Genomic DNA, 13,300 nt, shown 5'->3' on the forward strand with positions numbered 1-13,300 from the left:
TAACTCATTTTGTTTCCTCTAATATTTTACGTGTGAACTTGATTGATTGATAAACATATTCTTGTATTCATGTACAAGTTGTAGGGGCTTTATATTTTTTAGATTTATCTTCTAGTTTTAAGTCCTATATTGTTTAGTTTCAATGCAAGTATGATGAACTATTTTTTTTAAATGGGACACCTCAGGGAACTAATGGAGTTTCTAGCACACCACAAATTCCTAAATCTCCTTTGATTCCTTTTCACATGCTTATTGTTGCTATCAGTGACAAGATTCCTACTAGTGATACGAGCCTTATCCAAGCACATTATGAATTATATAAGGTATGTGCAAGAACACCAATTCTTGCATGTTCATCTTCACTAGTGAAATGTATCTAATATTTCATATTGTTCTAGTTCAGGCAAAACAAATTTCTCGTCATGATTTTGTGAAGGAATTAAGGTTGATAGTTGGAGACGCTAAATTAAAAGATACAATAACAAGTCTTCAATTCAGGGTACGTAATTTCGTTTTATTTTTCATAAAAAAGTTAACATGGCTTCGACTTATTGTGCTTGTGGATTGTCTTCTGTTGTGGCTATACCTCCCCTGATCAGGGAAGTTCAGTATGATAGGTTATAAGTTTCAATTATTTGAGAAAGAAATTGCAAAATCATATGTGCATTCTTCAGTTATTGTGGTTATGCCTCTTAAGTGTTTAACTGATTTCTTATAGATACCGTCAATTGAGGAATTGAAATGCTCAAACCAGAATGATAGCTAAGTCTAACCAGCTATGATGAATTGAAGAACTTTTCACCAGCTATGAGGAGTTGAAGAACTTTTCACCGAGACAACTAATGTCAACTTTTTGTTTGGTAGTCATCAACATGAAGTTGTTTTATTGTTTGCTCTTAGGAAAACTGTGTTTTACACCACTTTTTCATTTATTTCTATTCATGCTTTGCTACTATAATTTCATTAGAACTTATTTTGTAACCATTTAGACTCACCATGTGTTAGAGTTTTATAATAAAAGTCGTTAGTTGGATAGTGGGATGTTCATTTCACTTTTTTCACTTTAAAATTTTGGTTTCTTTGAATAAATTAAGTAGAGTTAGATGTTGATTCTGAATTGGGAAAATTAATGGTAGGTGGTTTTCTTGTTTTCAAAAACCAAATATTGGGATTTTTTTTTACGGTCATTGGGTATATATTTGAAAGCAAAGTACTTGTAAGAAAAAATTAAATAGTCTTGTGATAATTGTAATTAAGTATTTAAAATCGAAGATCAAACAATGGGAGGAAGCGCAAAGAAACTAATGAACCAGATCATGGAACTCAAATTCACCTCAAAATCACTTCAACACCAAGCGAAAATGCGAGAAGGAAGAGAAATCCGAGAAGCTCAAGGAAGATTAAAACATATTTTATAAATGTCTTCACATTTAATAAGTCATTTTTTTACATTAGTATATTAGTTCGTGCATTGCACGCGCAAAGCATTGAAAAAATGTTTAAAAATAAATTAAATCTCTTTATTTTTTGTGGTAAAATAAATTAATTTTTTTTAAATATAAATAAAATAATATATGAAAATAATTTTAGTTTTATTGATTTGACTTAATTACTTAGAAAATAAGTCTATTGATTTACAATTCATTTATCTTTATCTAATTTCTAAATAGGTTTATTTAGAAAGTTAGTAAACAGATTTATAATAGATTTATTATACTTTAAATTATTTTCTTATATATTCTGACTAATTTATTTCAAAATAAAGGTTTACCTTAATAGATTTTGTTTTGTTTTGAAAAAGTGCATAAATAGATTTATATACCTCTGGATGATATAAGAATTCAGATTATAATATATTAAGAGTATAAACACTATGTAAACAGTCTTTTATTGAGATATAGTCGTAAATTGTAAATAATACCTTTCTTACATATGCATGAAAATATTGGATTTCTAAATATGAATGAATTCTATGTTCAAAAACTTTTTACACACCTTTTTTGTTAATTTTTTTTATGAAACAAAAACTTCTAAAATTGAGTTAGGAATAAATATATTACAAATTAAACATTAAGTTAAAAAAAATTACAAAAATTTAATTTCATCAACTTAAATTTAAAATAATATATAAATAAGTTCAAATTATATTCAATTATTTATCATCTTAATATAATTCAATTAACACCTTTCTAGATAACTCTTATGATATACTTCAAATAGATATATTTTAGATATTAACTAGTTCATAGCTTATTTAAAACATTAAGTTTTGAATACTAGTCGTTAGTATTACATTTTTATTAAGATAAAAAAATTACTTTCAAAATAATTTTTTATTTAATTTGTTTCATATTATATTTTTTATTTATTCTCAACTAAATTAATTAATTATTATTTAAATAAATATTAAATAAAATATATTTGAAGAAATATTTTAATAAACTAATTAACTTACTGTAACCAAAAAACTAATTAACTTACAATTTTAGTAATATATAGCATTTATTATTAAGTAATCACTTTCTATAAATCAAGTAAGGATTTTTTTCGATAAAAAAAGTACAAAGTAAATATCATAAATTTAAATTTTAAAATTATTAATAAATATCGTAGAATTTATATTTAATTATTATTTATTTAATATAATTCAAATAAACTAATTGTTTAAGATTTATCATATATTTATTTTCAATTATTATTAATTCAAAATAGGAATTAGTTGTAAATATATTTCTTTATAAATAAAATAATTTAATTAATAACGATGCTCATACAATGCATAACTCATTTTAAAAATAACTCTTAAATAATTTAAGATTGGAAATGAATGAATTTGATATTTATTTTTTATTATATTTTCTAGGTAAGGTCTCATGAATTAGAGTATTAATTGTTTTAATTAAATTTTATTAAATATATCATAATAATATTTTATTAGATTAATTAGTTTTGATTTGAATAAAAATTTTGAATAACTTTTTTTTAAATATTCACTCTCTTAGAACAAAGTTTATATCAAAAATATAAATTAAAAAATAATTTATAAGTAATAGAAAACTGATATTATATTTTTCAATCTTTGGGCATAATTAAAAAAACTGTTTAAATCAATTTTGATCATATATTCATTTACAATTAGTTATTTTAAATATAAAATAATTTATAATTATATTTAATTTTAAAATTAAATAATTTATTTCATATTATTAATTATCATTTAATCAGAGAATAATTTAAAACATTGAATTTAATTAAAATACTTCTCCTTAGTATTAAATTTTAAATAAGAAAATTTATATTTTAAGCTTCAAATAAACTTATACATTTTTTATTCCAAATGTTAAAAAAAAAACTTATGAAAATTTGAAATGAAGAATTCGATATTTTCTGAACGCTATAATTTTTAAGTGATCTCTAATAAATGTTTTTTTTTTGAAAACAGAAGAATTTATTAGATAAGTATGAAAGTTATGGGAACAAAGAGAAATGTTATATTTTACAACTAAAAACCCAGACGAAAATTAAATGACGATTTCTAATGTGGTCAAATTGTTTTAAAGGAAAAAATGATGTTTGACCGAAATTCCGAAAATATGGGAGTTTGTTGTTATTAGCCAATTAAATCTATTCGTTTCCTATCGTGCATGGAACAATGGTACCATTAATCATTATCCGGGTAGAAAAATTTACTAAAACATATTTTAATTTTTTTAATACAATAAAATATATTAAAAATTAGAGTTTAATGGATATGTACTGACAGTGTAAAATAGTTTTACACAGACATCCAATTGAATTCCGCCAAATCAGAAAATATCTTATTCTTTTATTTAAAATTAAAGTCAAATGTAATTATCTCTCCTATATGGCATGTTTTGATTGGATGACTGTGTAAAACTATTTTACACTGTCAGTGAATATCCATTAAACTATTTATAATCATAACATGAAAGTCCGCAGTTATAATCATACCATGATTAAAAAATATTTATAATCATGCAATAAAAATATAAAATACATCTAAAAAATATTTTATACTCATAAATATTTATTAGAATTTATTAGATAAATATGAAAGCTATGGTAAGTAAAATCTAATAAAATGATTTCCGTTGATTAGAATTTAATAGTTAATACCATAATTGTAGCTACTTCTTCGAAACACTTTACCTTTTCAAATTGTATTTTAAATATAACTGTTTTTTCAAGTTTAATTTCTGTTAATAAGAAAGTTGACATGCCTATTCTATTCTAAAAAAAAAAAAGTGGTTAGTTTGATATACTTTTTTAGTGGAAGAATTTGTAGGTGGAACTAGCAAATATGCTGCCAATAATACTAAGGGACAAGGTCATGTAAACATTCTTTTTGTAATTGAGTACATCTAACTCTTCTCACCCTTAAGGAATGTAGCTCTTTAAGTCGTCATTGTTTTACTAACTCATTTTGTTTCCTCTAATATTTTACGTGTGAACTTGGTGGATTGATAAACATATTCATGTATTTATGTACAAGTTGTAGGGGCTTTATATTTTTTAGATTTATCTTCTAGTTTTAAGTCCTATATTGTTTAGTTTCAATGCATGTATGGTGAACTTTTTTTTTAATATGGGATACCTCAGGGAACTAATGGAGTTTCTAGCACACCACAAATTCCTAAATCTCATTGGCTTCCTTTTCACATGCTTATTGTTGCTATCAGTGACAAGATTCATACTAGTGATATGAGCCTTATTCAAGCACATTATGAACTATATAAGGTATGTGCAATATATATAATAACTCCAATTTTTGCATGTTCGTCTTCACTAGTGAAATATATCTAATCTACTACTTCTTATTCTTCCACTACTGTAGCTAGAAGACCTCCAATTACACTTCGACACGTGTCCTTCTTTGACTTAACTCTGTTTTATATTTTTTTTTCCAACTCGCACAAGCAAAAACGACGCCGTTTCCTTTCACACTGTTCATCACCGTCTCTGAGTCTCTCATCAACCCTAGGTCTCTAATCGCGTGTTCTCTCCCTCTCTACCTACTGATTTTGAGTTTTCGACGGTACCCATCACATCCCGCCAGACTCTTCGCTAGATACAGTTCATCCGCGTACGACCAACTGTTCACTGATATGCTAGGTTTCCTCTTTCCCGTGATTTTCTTCTCACAAACGGCGTTGTACAACTTTCAATCAAGAAAGGGTTATTAGGTAAGGATGCAGAAGGATAAGCGAAAATCGTGGAAGGAGAAGGAGGAAGCGTGCTCTGTGCGGTTGAGTATGAGAAGGAGAAGCGAAGATCGTGGAACAACAGGTTCGTCTCCTCTATTCATTTCCTCACATCTGGATTAAAATACCATAGTTAATTGATCGTACGAATAGTTACCTAAACCATATGCAAATGATGTGCTACTGGTAATAGGGTAATGGGTTTCTCCTTTTTGTACTCAAGGTCCTCTATAAATACTGGCATCGTTTACCCCTTTATCTCCGCAGCTTATGATGTCCTGTGAATCCCCTCTAAAATTTACTGATTGAAACAACTGGAAAAATGGATGTGTAGCTATTTTATTTATCTCTTCTATAGTGTCTTCATTGAGTTTTGTTTTGCATTTTCTTTAATGCTTCAACTGCAAATTTCATTTATGGTCAAGATTACAAGTTAGAGTCATGTGATATTGTGATCTTTAATTAACTTATAATATTTTCTGCCTTTTCCATTTTTTTGTAGGGTACTCTTGCATATGAGGCAGAAATTGGTTTTGAAAGGCTTGCAGAAACGTCTGGTCATGTGTGTGGTTAGTGCATACTTCATTTCTTATTTAAAAACTTCTTTTAATGTCTTTGGTATATTCATTCATTCATTAGCTTTTTCTAGATATGTATTATGTAACTCCTTCAAAATATGGTGTATCTATGTGCATTGGTTGATTACTTTCATTAAGTATTGTTAATTTGTTGACTATTTTTTCTTTCTTAGTTTCTTTGTTGTTTTTTGTAATCTTGGTGTGTTGTTAATCTGAGGTATTGACATTTTTGACTGGTGAGGTTTAAATTTTATCCCTTTTCAAGCTCAGTCACCAACTCTCTTCCTCTTGGTGGTTAGCTTTTTTTCCCTTCCTTCCTTTCTTCTAATTAACTGCTTTGCTTTCTGATTCTCCTTCCTTCCTTTCCCCAGGTTGTTACTGATTTTCTTACTGATTTTCCCCAGCTCAGTCACCAACGCCATTATTGTTACTGATTTTCTTTGATTTCTTTTACTTTTTATTCATCTTTATCTGTGTCCCTTTGATCTGGACAGAATCTAATGAAATAATTAAATACATATGTTGCTTTGGTTTTGTTTCCTAAAGAATTATCTTATAATTATGTGTGGTGTTCCAAATCTTTAGACTTGATGAATTGTTCTTATCTAATAACATTTCATATGATTTTACTGATCTGTTTGATTTCTCCTATTCTCTTATTTCTCATGTATCTGCACACATGAAGCTAATAATTATCTTCATATAGGCAAACCTGAAACAAGAACTGAAGATGCCAAGGTTGCTAACACAGCAAACCTGCTGCTGCTGCTGGAAAAGAGGGAAAAGCTTTGAGCTTTTCTAGGTTGGATGTGTTTGCTGCTGAACCATTTGAGAACTTACCACTCCCCTTGCTGCAGAGAGAACAAGAAGGAAAGACCCTCTAAACAGCTTCAATAAGTAGTTAAGTGGATGGAATATCAATGACCACCATTATTGGGCTGTAAGCTCATCTAACCATTGTTACTCTCTCTTCAGTAATAGTACATTCTATGTTTTTTTTTTTGCTTCCCACTGTATTTTGTTCATTGTTGTTGGTAATAGTTTTATTTTATGGAACTGCCATAACCTACTTTGGAATTATCAGAAAAATGAGCAAGGAAGAATATACTTTGAATGCATCTGAAATTAGAAAGGCTGTCTATTATATTATTAACTTAATACTTTGAATGGAGCTTGCCCATAGTTCTTCTGAGAAAAAAAAAGATGGTTGTTTTGTTACTTTTATTATAAATGCATAATCAGTGGGAATGATTCTTAGAAGATCATCCATGCTGGAAAGTTTTAAATCACATTTAGACACTGCTATAATCTCTCTTTCTTGCTTTACTATCTCAAAAATGGAAGCTTTTTTTTAAAAAAAAAATTAGTGCATTGGTTCAACTATTTTTAAGTACTATATTGTTAGATAACGTCTTTGCTATACTCAATCTGCTTCTACTGTCATGGGTTTTACAATTTCTTCATTTTATGTTTCTATTTAGATTGTGTATTGGCTTAGCTTATAGAAGCATAAGCATTTGGAAGAGAAGCATAAGTATTGGGTATTATGGATTATGATGTTCAAAGTTTGGTTTCCATCCAAATATGCAAGAACAATAGCTCTATATTATTAACTTAAGTATTGGGTATTATGGATTATGATTTTTGGTAGATATTATTGGATTGATTACAGAGTACAAGATATTTGGTGGTTGTTAAGGGATTGAAGCCTTACGACATGAAGTTATATTTTCAATTAGGCTCCTGAAAACTTTGATTTCTAATCTAACAAGTTTTCTGGCTCTTCACAGGTGGGGAGATCTTTTTTTATGTTTTAATGGCGGTTGAGGCATAGAGGCATAGTCAGTGTCTATAACCAAGTCGCGTGTGGCTTGCCTGACTAGGTTATGAGGGAATGTGCATGTCAGGTGAAACTTGTGGAATAGGATTGAGCTTTCTATGTGAGGAGTGGTAAGTCATTATGAGAGCTTTAGATCTTATATATTTTTCAGTGTCTACATAATTGTACTTCACTGATATTTGTTTTCTTATGTCTGCAAAGCTAAAGGGGTTTGTCCCACAAGCTTGGCTGTGCTACGAGATGCAGTTCCAAAAATCTTCTTCAGGTGTGTTTCTCCCTTCATTTTAGCTTCCTTCATTTGATTCTGCATTTTTCCTTTCTTTATCCATTCATGAATTTCTAACTATTTTTCTTTCTTTCTTCTTCAATGATTTTTGCTTCTCTCATATTCCCAGCTGAAGGTCATTGAGGTGCGTTTTCCCTTTCTATATTTGTTTCTCCCCTTCTCCATCTTTTCGTGCATTTCTCCCTTTCTCCATCTATTCTAAAATGTTACTTTTGTTATTTTTATGAGATAAAGGATTGTCTAGACTTGATTACATGTTGTGAAAATTATGATGAAGTCTTTTTTTTAATCTTAATGAAAGAATGAAAATTATGAGAAGGGGACACAGGGGTCAAAGTCTAATTTTGATAAACACCCTCAACCACTAACACTTCTTTTTTCTTTCCATTGGCTGGATTTTTTTATTTGTTTTCATTTCAAATTCATTGAGGCTATGAAATCAGTTATTTGATAGCTTTGGTGACATGTATGACTTATATGAAGGGGGAATTAAGCTGCCTACATATATACTGAATAAAATTAATCCTTTACCAGTGTTAAAGGAAGTCTTCAGAACTGATGGTGAACAATTCCTCAAGTTTCCACCTGCTAAAGTGATTCAAGGTTCTCTACCTTTGTCAAAACAGCCACTTCCTCAAAACTGACACTTACAAGCAAAAATGTAATAACTTTTTTACATTTAGCAGCTTGAAAGAATGGATATTTTGACAATGGTTATTTCTTTTTATATGTTGAACAGTGACTAAGTCAGATTGGAATACTGATGAAGAATTTGCAAGAGAGATCATTGCTGGTGTAAATCCTGGTTTAGATCACATCCTTCAAGTAAGCTCAACATTTCATTGTATACTACATTAGTTTCAATTTGGTATCAGCAACATTGATCCACTTAATGTCCTAATGGTGAACAATTGGTTAAATTCCTCATAATTTTTTAAAATTAATTCCAGGAGTTTCCTCCAAAAAGTAAGCTAGACAGTGAAGTCTATGGGGATCGTACAAGAACAATAACCAAAGAACAAATAGAGCTTAACTTAGATGGGCTCACTGCAGATCAGGTAAAGATAAATTTTTGTTTCCCATGATAAAAAATTACGTTTTTTATGGTAAACTATGTTATTGTTTTGTTGCCATAGTCGCTCAAGTAATGTCGATATTATTCTAACCAAGTTAAATTTTGTTGGACAGACTATCCAGAACAAGAAATTGTTCCTGCTAGATCACCATTTCAGCTGTTCGGAAGATAGGACCTTTACTAAAGGTGAGGTGGTTCTGTTGCTTCATTTGTTCTAGGATGTTTTTCATGTGACTGGTTTCACTTTAAATCAAAGAAAGGAAATACATTTGAAGTGAATTTTTCCCCTGCAAAATGCTCATTCTCCCCCCCCCTCCCCCTCCCCCTCCCCCGCAAAATGCTTATTCTTTTCATGACACAAACCAAGAAAGCTGCTAATTCATTCCTTTTTGTCTCTTTTATATTATTATTGTTTTGTGTTTGGATTGAACTTTGGACCATAGAATAGTCCTTTGGCTTTTGTGTGATAGATATTAGTGCTCTATATACGATATATGCAGAAATATACATTTTTTTATCACTTATGCTTGGGACGGAACCCACATTTATATAGTGAAATTATGGTACTTTGATCGGGTAATGATGATCCACTTTGTATGTGAGATATTTTAAAGCAGTATATGAAAACATTTTTTGTTGGTTAGCATGTTCAATTGAGTTTTTTTTCACAGTTTGGTTTAGCTACCATAGTGAGATGAATGTAGGTTTGGAGTTAAGAATGACAAGTGCAGTACTTGCTACAAAATTAAAAAAAAAAAAGTGAGAATGTGGGCAAAGCTGCACATATTTGCCTTTGTGCACATTTACCTCAATACAAGTTAGTCTTTTATCTTTACTTTGCTTTACTGCAGGTCCTCTCTTAGAATCTTGAACCTTTGTATTGAGTCAGTCTTGAAGAACTATAGAAGTAGCTTATAAAGTGGTGGTTCTCTCCTAAAGTTGGTTTGCTATGGACTTTGGAACCTTTCTATTGAAGTGAGTCTTGAAGATCTATTGATCCAGCTAACATATTGGTGTATTCATTCATTCTTTAACTATTTAGTCATTTCCTAATTGCTAAATTTCATGTTTAACATATTGTGATACAATTTTAAAATGAAATATAAGGCGATTTTTTATTGCTTTACTGTGTCTCCTGAAGTTGATTGCTTTAGTAATCAACTTTGCTTATTTTATAAGTATTCAGGCGCAAGTACTTTTAAAGTTGGTCTCTTTATTCTCAAGAACTATTGATAATACAATTTGGTTTTAGAGTAGTGTAATCTAATTTATTTGTCATCTGCTACCTTGTGTTCATTTAAATTTTTACCATGTGGTGTTCATTTGGTTATTCCATTCACTTAAATGGTTTACACACGTTTCAGTCCGTATTGTTAGTGTTGTATTAGTTTTGGCAGGATATTGGAAACAGTTGGTCTGATTATTGAGCTGTGGGTTTGCTTAATATACCAAATTGTGTTTTGGTTTTTTCTAGCTGGATAATCAATTTAATTTCTAATTGTGTATTGAAAATGTGTTATTAGAATCAAACATTTTACCTTAACTGTATTTTTTTCATAATCCCATAAAAAAGTATAAAAAATGGTAAATGTATTTGCAATAGAAAAGAAAAATGTTTTTTTTTTAATTTAAGCTATAATATATTTATAGTTCTTTCAAATGCATCTGCAAAATAATTTTTTTATCTGTTTATTTTATTAGAGCTAAAGATGAGAAAATATGTTATATAAGAGATATTTCTGTACATGTTGAGAGAGGTTGATTGTCAACACTATAAATATATATATATATATATATAATATTTTAGAAAAATAATAAGAGATATTCCTATTTGTTTAGTGAATTTAGAAAAATCTCAAATACGTGGATAATAAATTGTTCCCTAAATTTATGGTTCAAAATTGTGAACAAGTTCCTTGAAGACAAAGACCATGTGGCCAAACTGCGAAGCGTTGGTTAATCTATTTGTGTAAAAATATTTTCTTTTAGTTTCAAATATCTCTCACAGTCTAATATGTTATTACATTTCAGCCAACTTTTCATCTTTTACAATAAAGATTGTGCCAAAGTGCAAGTCGACAGGGGTCAAATACAATTAACATTCGAAACTCATCTAATTTATATATATAAGAAAGATAAAACATACTGTTCAAAAAAAAAAAGATAATAACAACTTATAAGTGATTAACAGTGGAATTCTAATTCAAATACTCAATAATTGTGACTAATAGTGGAGTTCATAAAAAATTATCCGTGCATCGCACGGACAAACGGGGATAATACTAGTATATCATGTTGTCCTAGTTCAGGCAAAGCAGATTTCTCGCCATGATTTTGTGAAGGAGTTAAGGTTGATAGTTGGAGATGCAATATTGAAAGATACAATAACAAGTCTTCAATTCAGGGTACGTAATTTCATTTTATTTTCCATAAAAAATTAACTTGGCTTCGACTTATTGTGCTTGTGCATTGTCTTCTGTTGTGGCTATACCTCCCCTGAAGGAAGTTCAGTATTTGTTTTGGTTACATGAGGAAATGAGGGAAGTTTAGTATGATAGGCTATAAGTTTCATTTATTTGAGAAAGAAATTGCAAAATCTTATGTGCATTCTTCAGTTATTGTGGTTATGCCTCTTAAGTGTTTAACTGATTTCTTATAGATACCTTCAATTGAGGAATTGAAATGCTCAAACCAGAATGATAGCTAAGTCTAACCAGCTATGATGAATTGAAGAACTTTTCACCAGCTATGAGGAGTTGAAGAACTTTTCACCGAGACAACTAATGTCAACTTTTTGTTTGGTAGTCATCAACATGAAGTTGTTTTATTGTTTGCTCTTAGGAAAACTGTGTTGTTCACTACTTTTTCATTTATTTCTATTCATGCTTTGCTACTATAATTTCATTAGAACTTATTTTGTAACCATGTGTTAGACTCACCATGTGTTAGAGTTTTATAATAAAAGTCGTTAGTTGGATAGTGGGATGTTCATTCCACTTTTTTTCACTTTAAAATTTTGGTTTCTTTGAATAAATTAAGTAGAGAATGTTGATTCTGAATTGGGAAAATGAATGGTAGGCGGTTTTCTTGTTTTGAAAGTAAAGTACTTGTAAGAAAAAATTAAATAGTCTTGTGATAATTGTAAGTATCTAAAATTATATTTTCTTGAATAAGTTGAAGTTGATTTAGACAGATGGCCAGGGATGAGCCACTCAACTGGAATCTGATTGTTTTTCCATCTCCAACCTACAGCCTGAAGACAACGTCTCCCAAGTCTTCTGAATCCCTTTCCACGCTAGTGACTCATTCTGGCACCTCCTCACCCACGACAACATTGAGTCCCCACAACCATACTTACCTCTAATAACTCTGGCCCAAAGCAATCCAGGCGTAGAGACCAACCCCCCCCCCCCCAATAACTTCATAATCATAGCTTGATTTAAATCAGATGTCTTTCTGAAACCAAGTCCCCCTTGGTTCTTGGGGACACAAACGAACAATATCCCAGTTAATTTGGCTAACCTTAAGGTGCTCATTTTCAACTCCCCAAATAAAACCCCTTGGTTGTGAAATCAAAGCTCCTGAATTGAAGAGACATAGCTAAATAAATAGTATCTTCACATAGGAGTAACATTTTAAAGGTTACTTTATGTTGTGAATACTGAACAAAAGTACTTGGTTCCGAACCTTATCTTTGTGGAGGCGAAATTTTGATGTCACAAGGAAGATATAACAACAAACGTGTATATTGATAGGAATAAAATGATTCCTATTAGCAAATCTCAAATTCATTGTCCATTGCTGAATGGTTGACCAATGACAACGGTTATTAAGAATATATAGTTTTAGCTTTTTCCTCTTTGTCTTTGATCACTTACTTAGAGCCTTACCCAATATTTGCTGCATTCTCTTGAGCAATACAATTTTCATGGGATTTAAAAATTTGATCCGTGACTGAAACAATACATCCTTATATTATGGTATAATCATGACATGTAACATCGAAGAAAGCTGAATGAGTGAGCAAGAACTATATGATACCGACGAGTACCACATCGACGGAATAGATATTAATAATAGCATTTATAAAGCACAAGTGTAGAAGTTATCGACATCATCAGGACTACGAGGTGATGTGAATGGGCCCGTGCCTTGTGCTGGGCTCAGGAAAGTCCCCGGGCCATTTCCGCAGAGATGTGGGCTCGGTAACGAGTTGGTTTTAAGTGAGATTTGTATCACACTTCGGTGTGATGGGCTGAGACATGTGTGGAGCCTTTGCAAGTCTTCACTGAAGTAATT

The 13,300-nt window shown here is 30.2% G+C and overlaps 1 protein-coding gene and 2 long non-coding RNA genes across 6 annotated transcripts; all 3 read left to right on the forward strand.

The window, feature by feature from the left end:
* Positions 1–184: 184 nt before the first annotated feature.
* LOC130742495 (uncharacterized) lies at positions 185–1,051 on the forward strand. Its single transcript, XR_009021169.1, has 3 exons — positions 185–323; positions 404–499; positions 719–1,051. It is a non-coding gene; the product is annotated as an uncharacterized LOC130742495 (long non-coding RNA).
* Positions 1,052–5,215: 4,164 nt separating this feature from the next.
* On the forward strand, positions 5,216–7,015 carry LOC130749863 (uncharacterized). The gene is made up of 3 exons (XR_009023118.1): positions 5,216–5,307; positions 5,725–5,791; positions 6,507–7,015. It is a non-coding gene; the product is annotated as an uncharacterized LOC130749863 (long non-coding RNA).
* Positions 7,016–7,593: 578 nt separating this feature from the next.
* Positions 7,594–10,077, forward strand: LOC130748803 (seed linoleate 9S-lipoxygenase-3-like). Of its 4 annotated transcripts, none has more exons than XR_009022777.1 (8): positions 7,594–7,750; positions 7,842–7,905; positions 8,036–8,050; positions 8,461–8,529; positions 8,678–8,751; positions 8,877–8,984; positions 9,115–9,187; positions 9,853–10,077. XR_009022777.1 is itself a non-coding variant. In XM_057602047.1 (5 exons), exons 1-5 carry the CDS (start codon positions 8,391–8,393, stop codon positions 9,870–9,872), a joined length of 414 nt encoding a protein of 137 aa, XP_057458030.1. In that variant the 5' UTR covers positions 8,177–8,390; the 3' UTR covers positions 9,873–10,077. The 4 variants fall into 4 exon arrangements, 1 of the variants encoding a protein (XP_057458030.1); XR_009022778.1 differs by having other exon boundaries at positions 7,848–7,905; XR_009022779.1 differs by lacking the exon at positions 8,461–8,529 and having other exon boundaries at positions 7,597–7,750.
* Positions 10,078–13,300: the final 3,223 nt, after the last annotated feature.

The sequence above is a fragment of the Lotus japonicus genome, chromosome 3, assembly GCF_012489685.1.
Source record: "Lotus japonicus ecotype B-129 chromosome 3, LjGifu_v1.2".
NCBI classification, from domain to species: Eukaryota; Viridiplantae; Streptophyta; class Magnoliopsida; order Fabales; family Fabaceae; genus Lotus; species Lotus japonicus.

Bases quoted from the DNA above. Each gene is read 5' to 3' on its own strand.
- LOC130748803 (XM_057602047.1), top strand. From the start codon at position 8,391: ATGTATGACTTATATGAAGGGGGAATTAAGCTGCCTACATATATACTG. The intron at 8,752-8,876 runs GTAAGCTCAACA...AATTAATTCCAG, and splicing joins GTTTAGATCACATCCTTCAA to GAGTTTCCTCCAAAAAGTAA. The intron at 8,985-9,114 runs GTAAAGATAAAT...TTTGTTGGACAG, and splicing joins ATGGGCTCACTGCAGATCAG to ACTATCCAGAACAAGAAATT.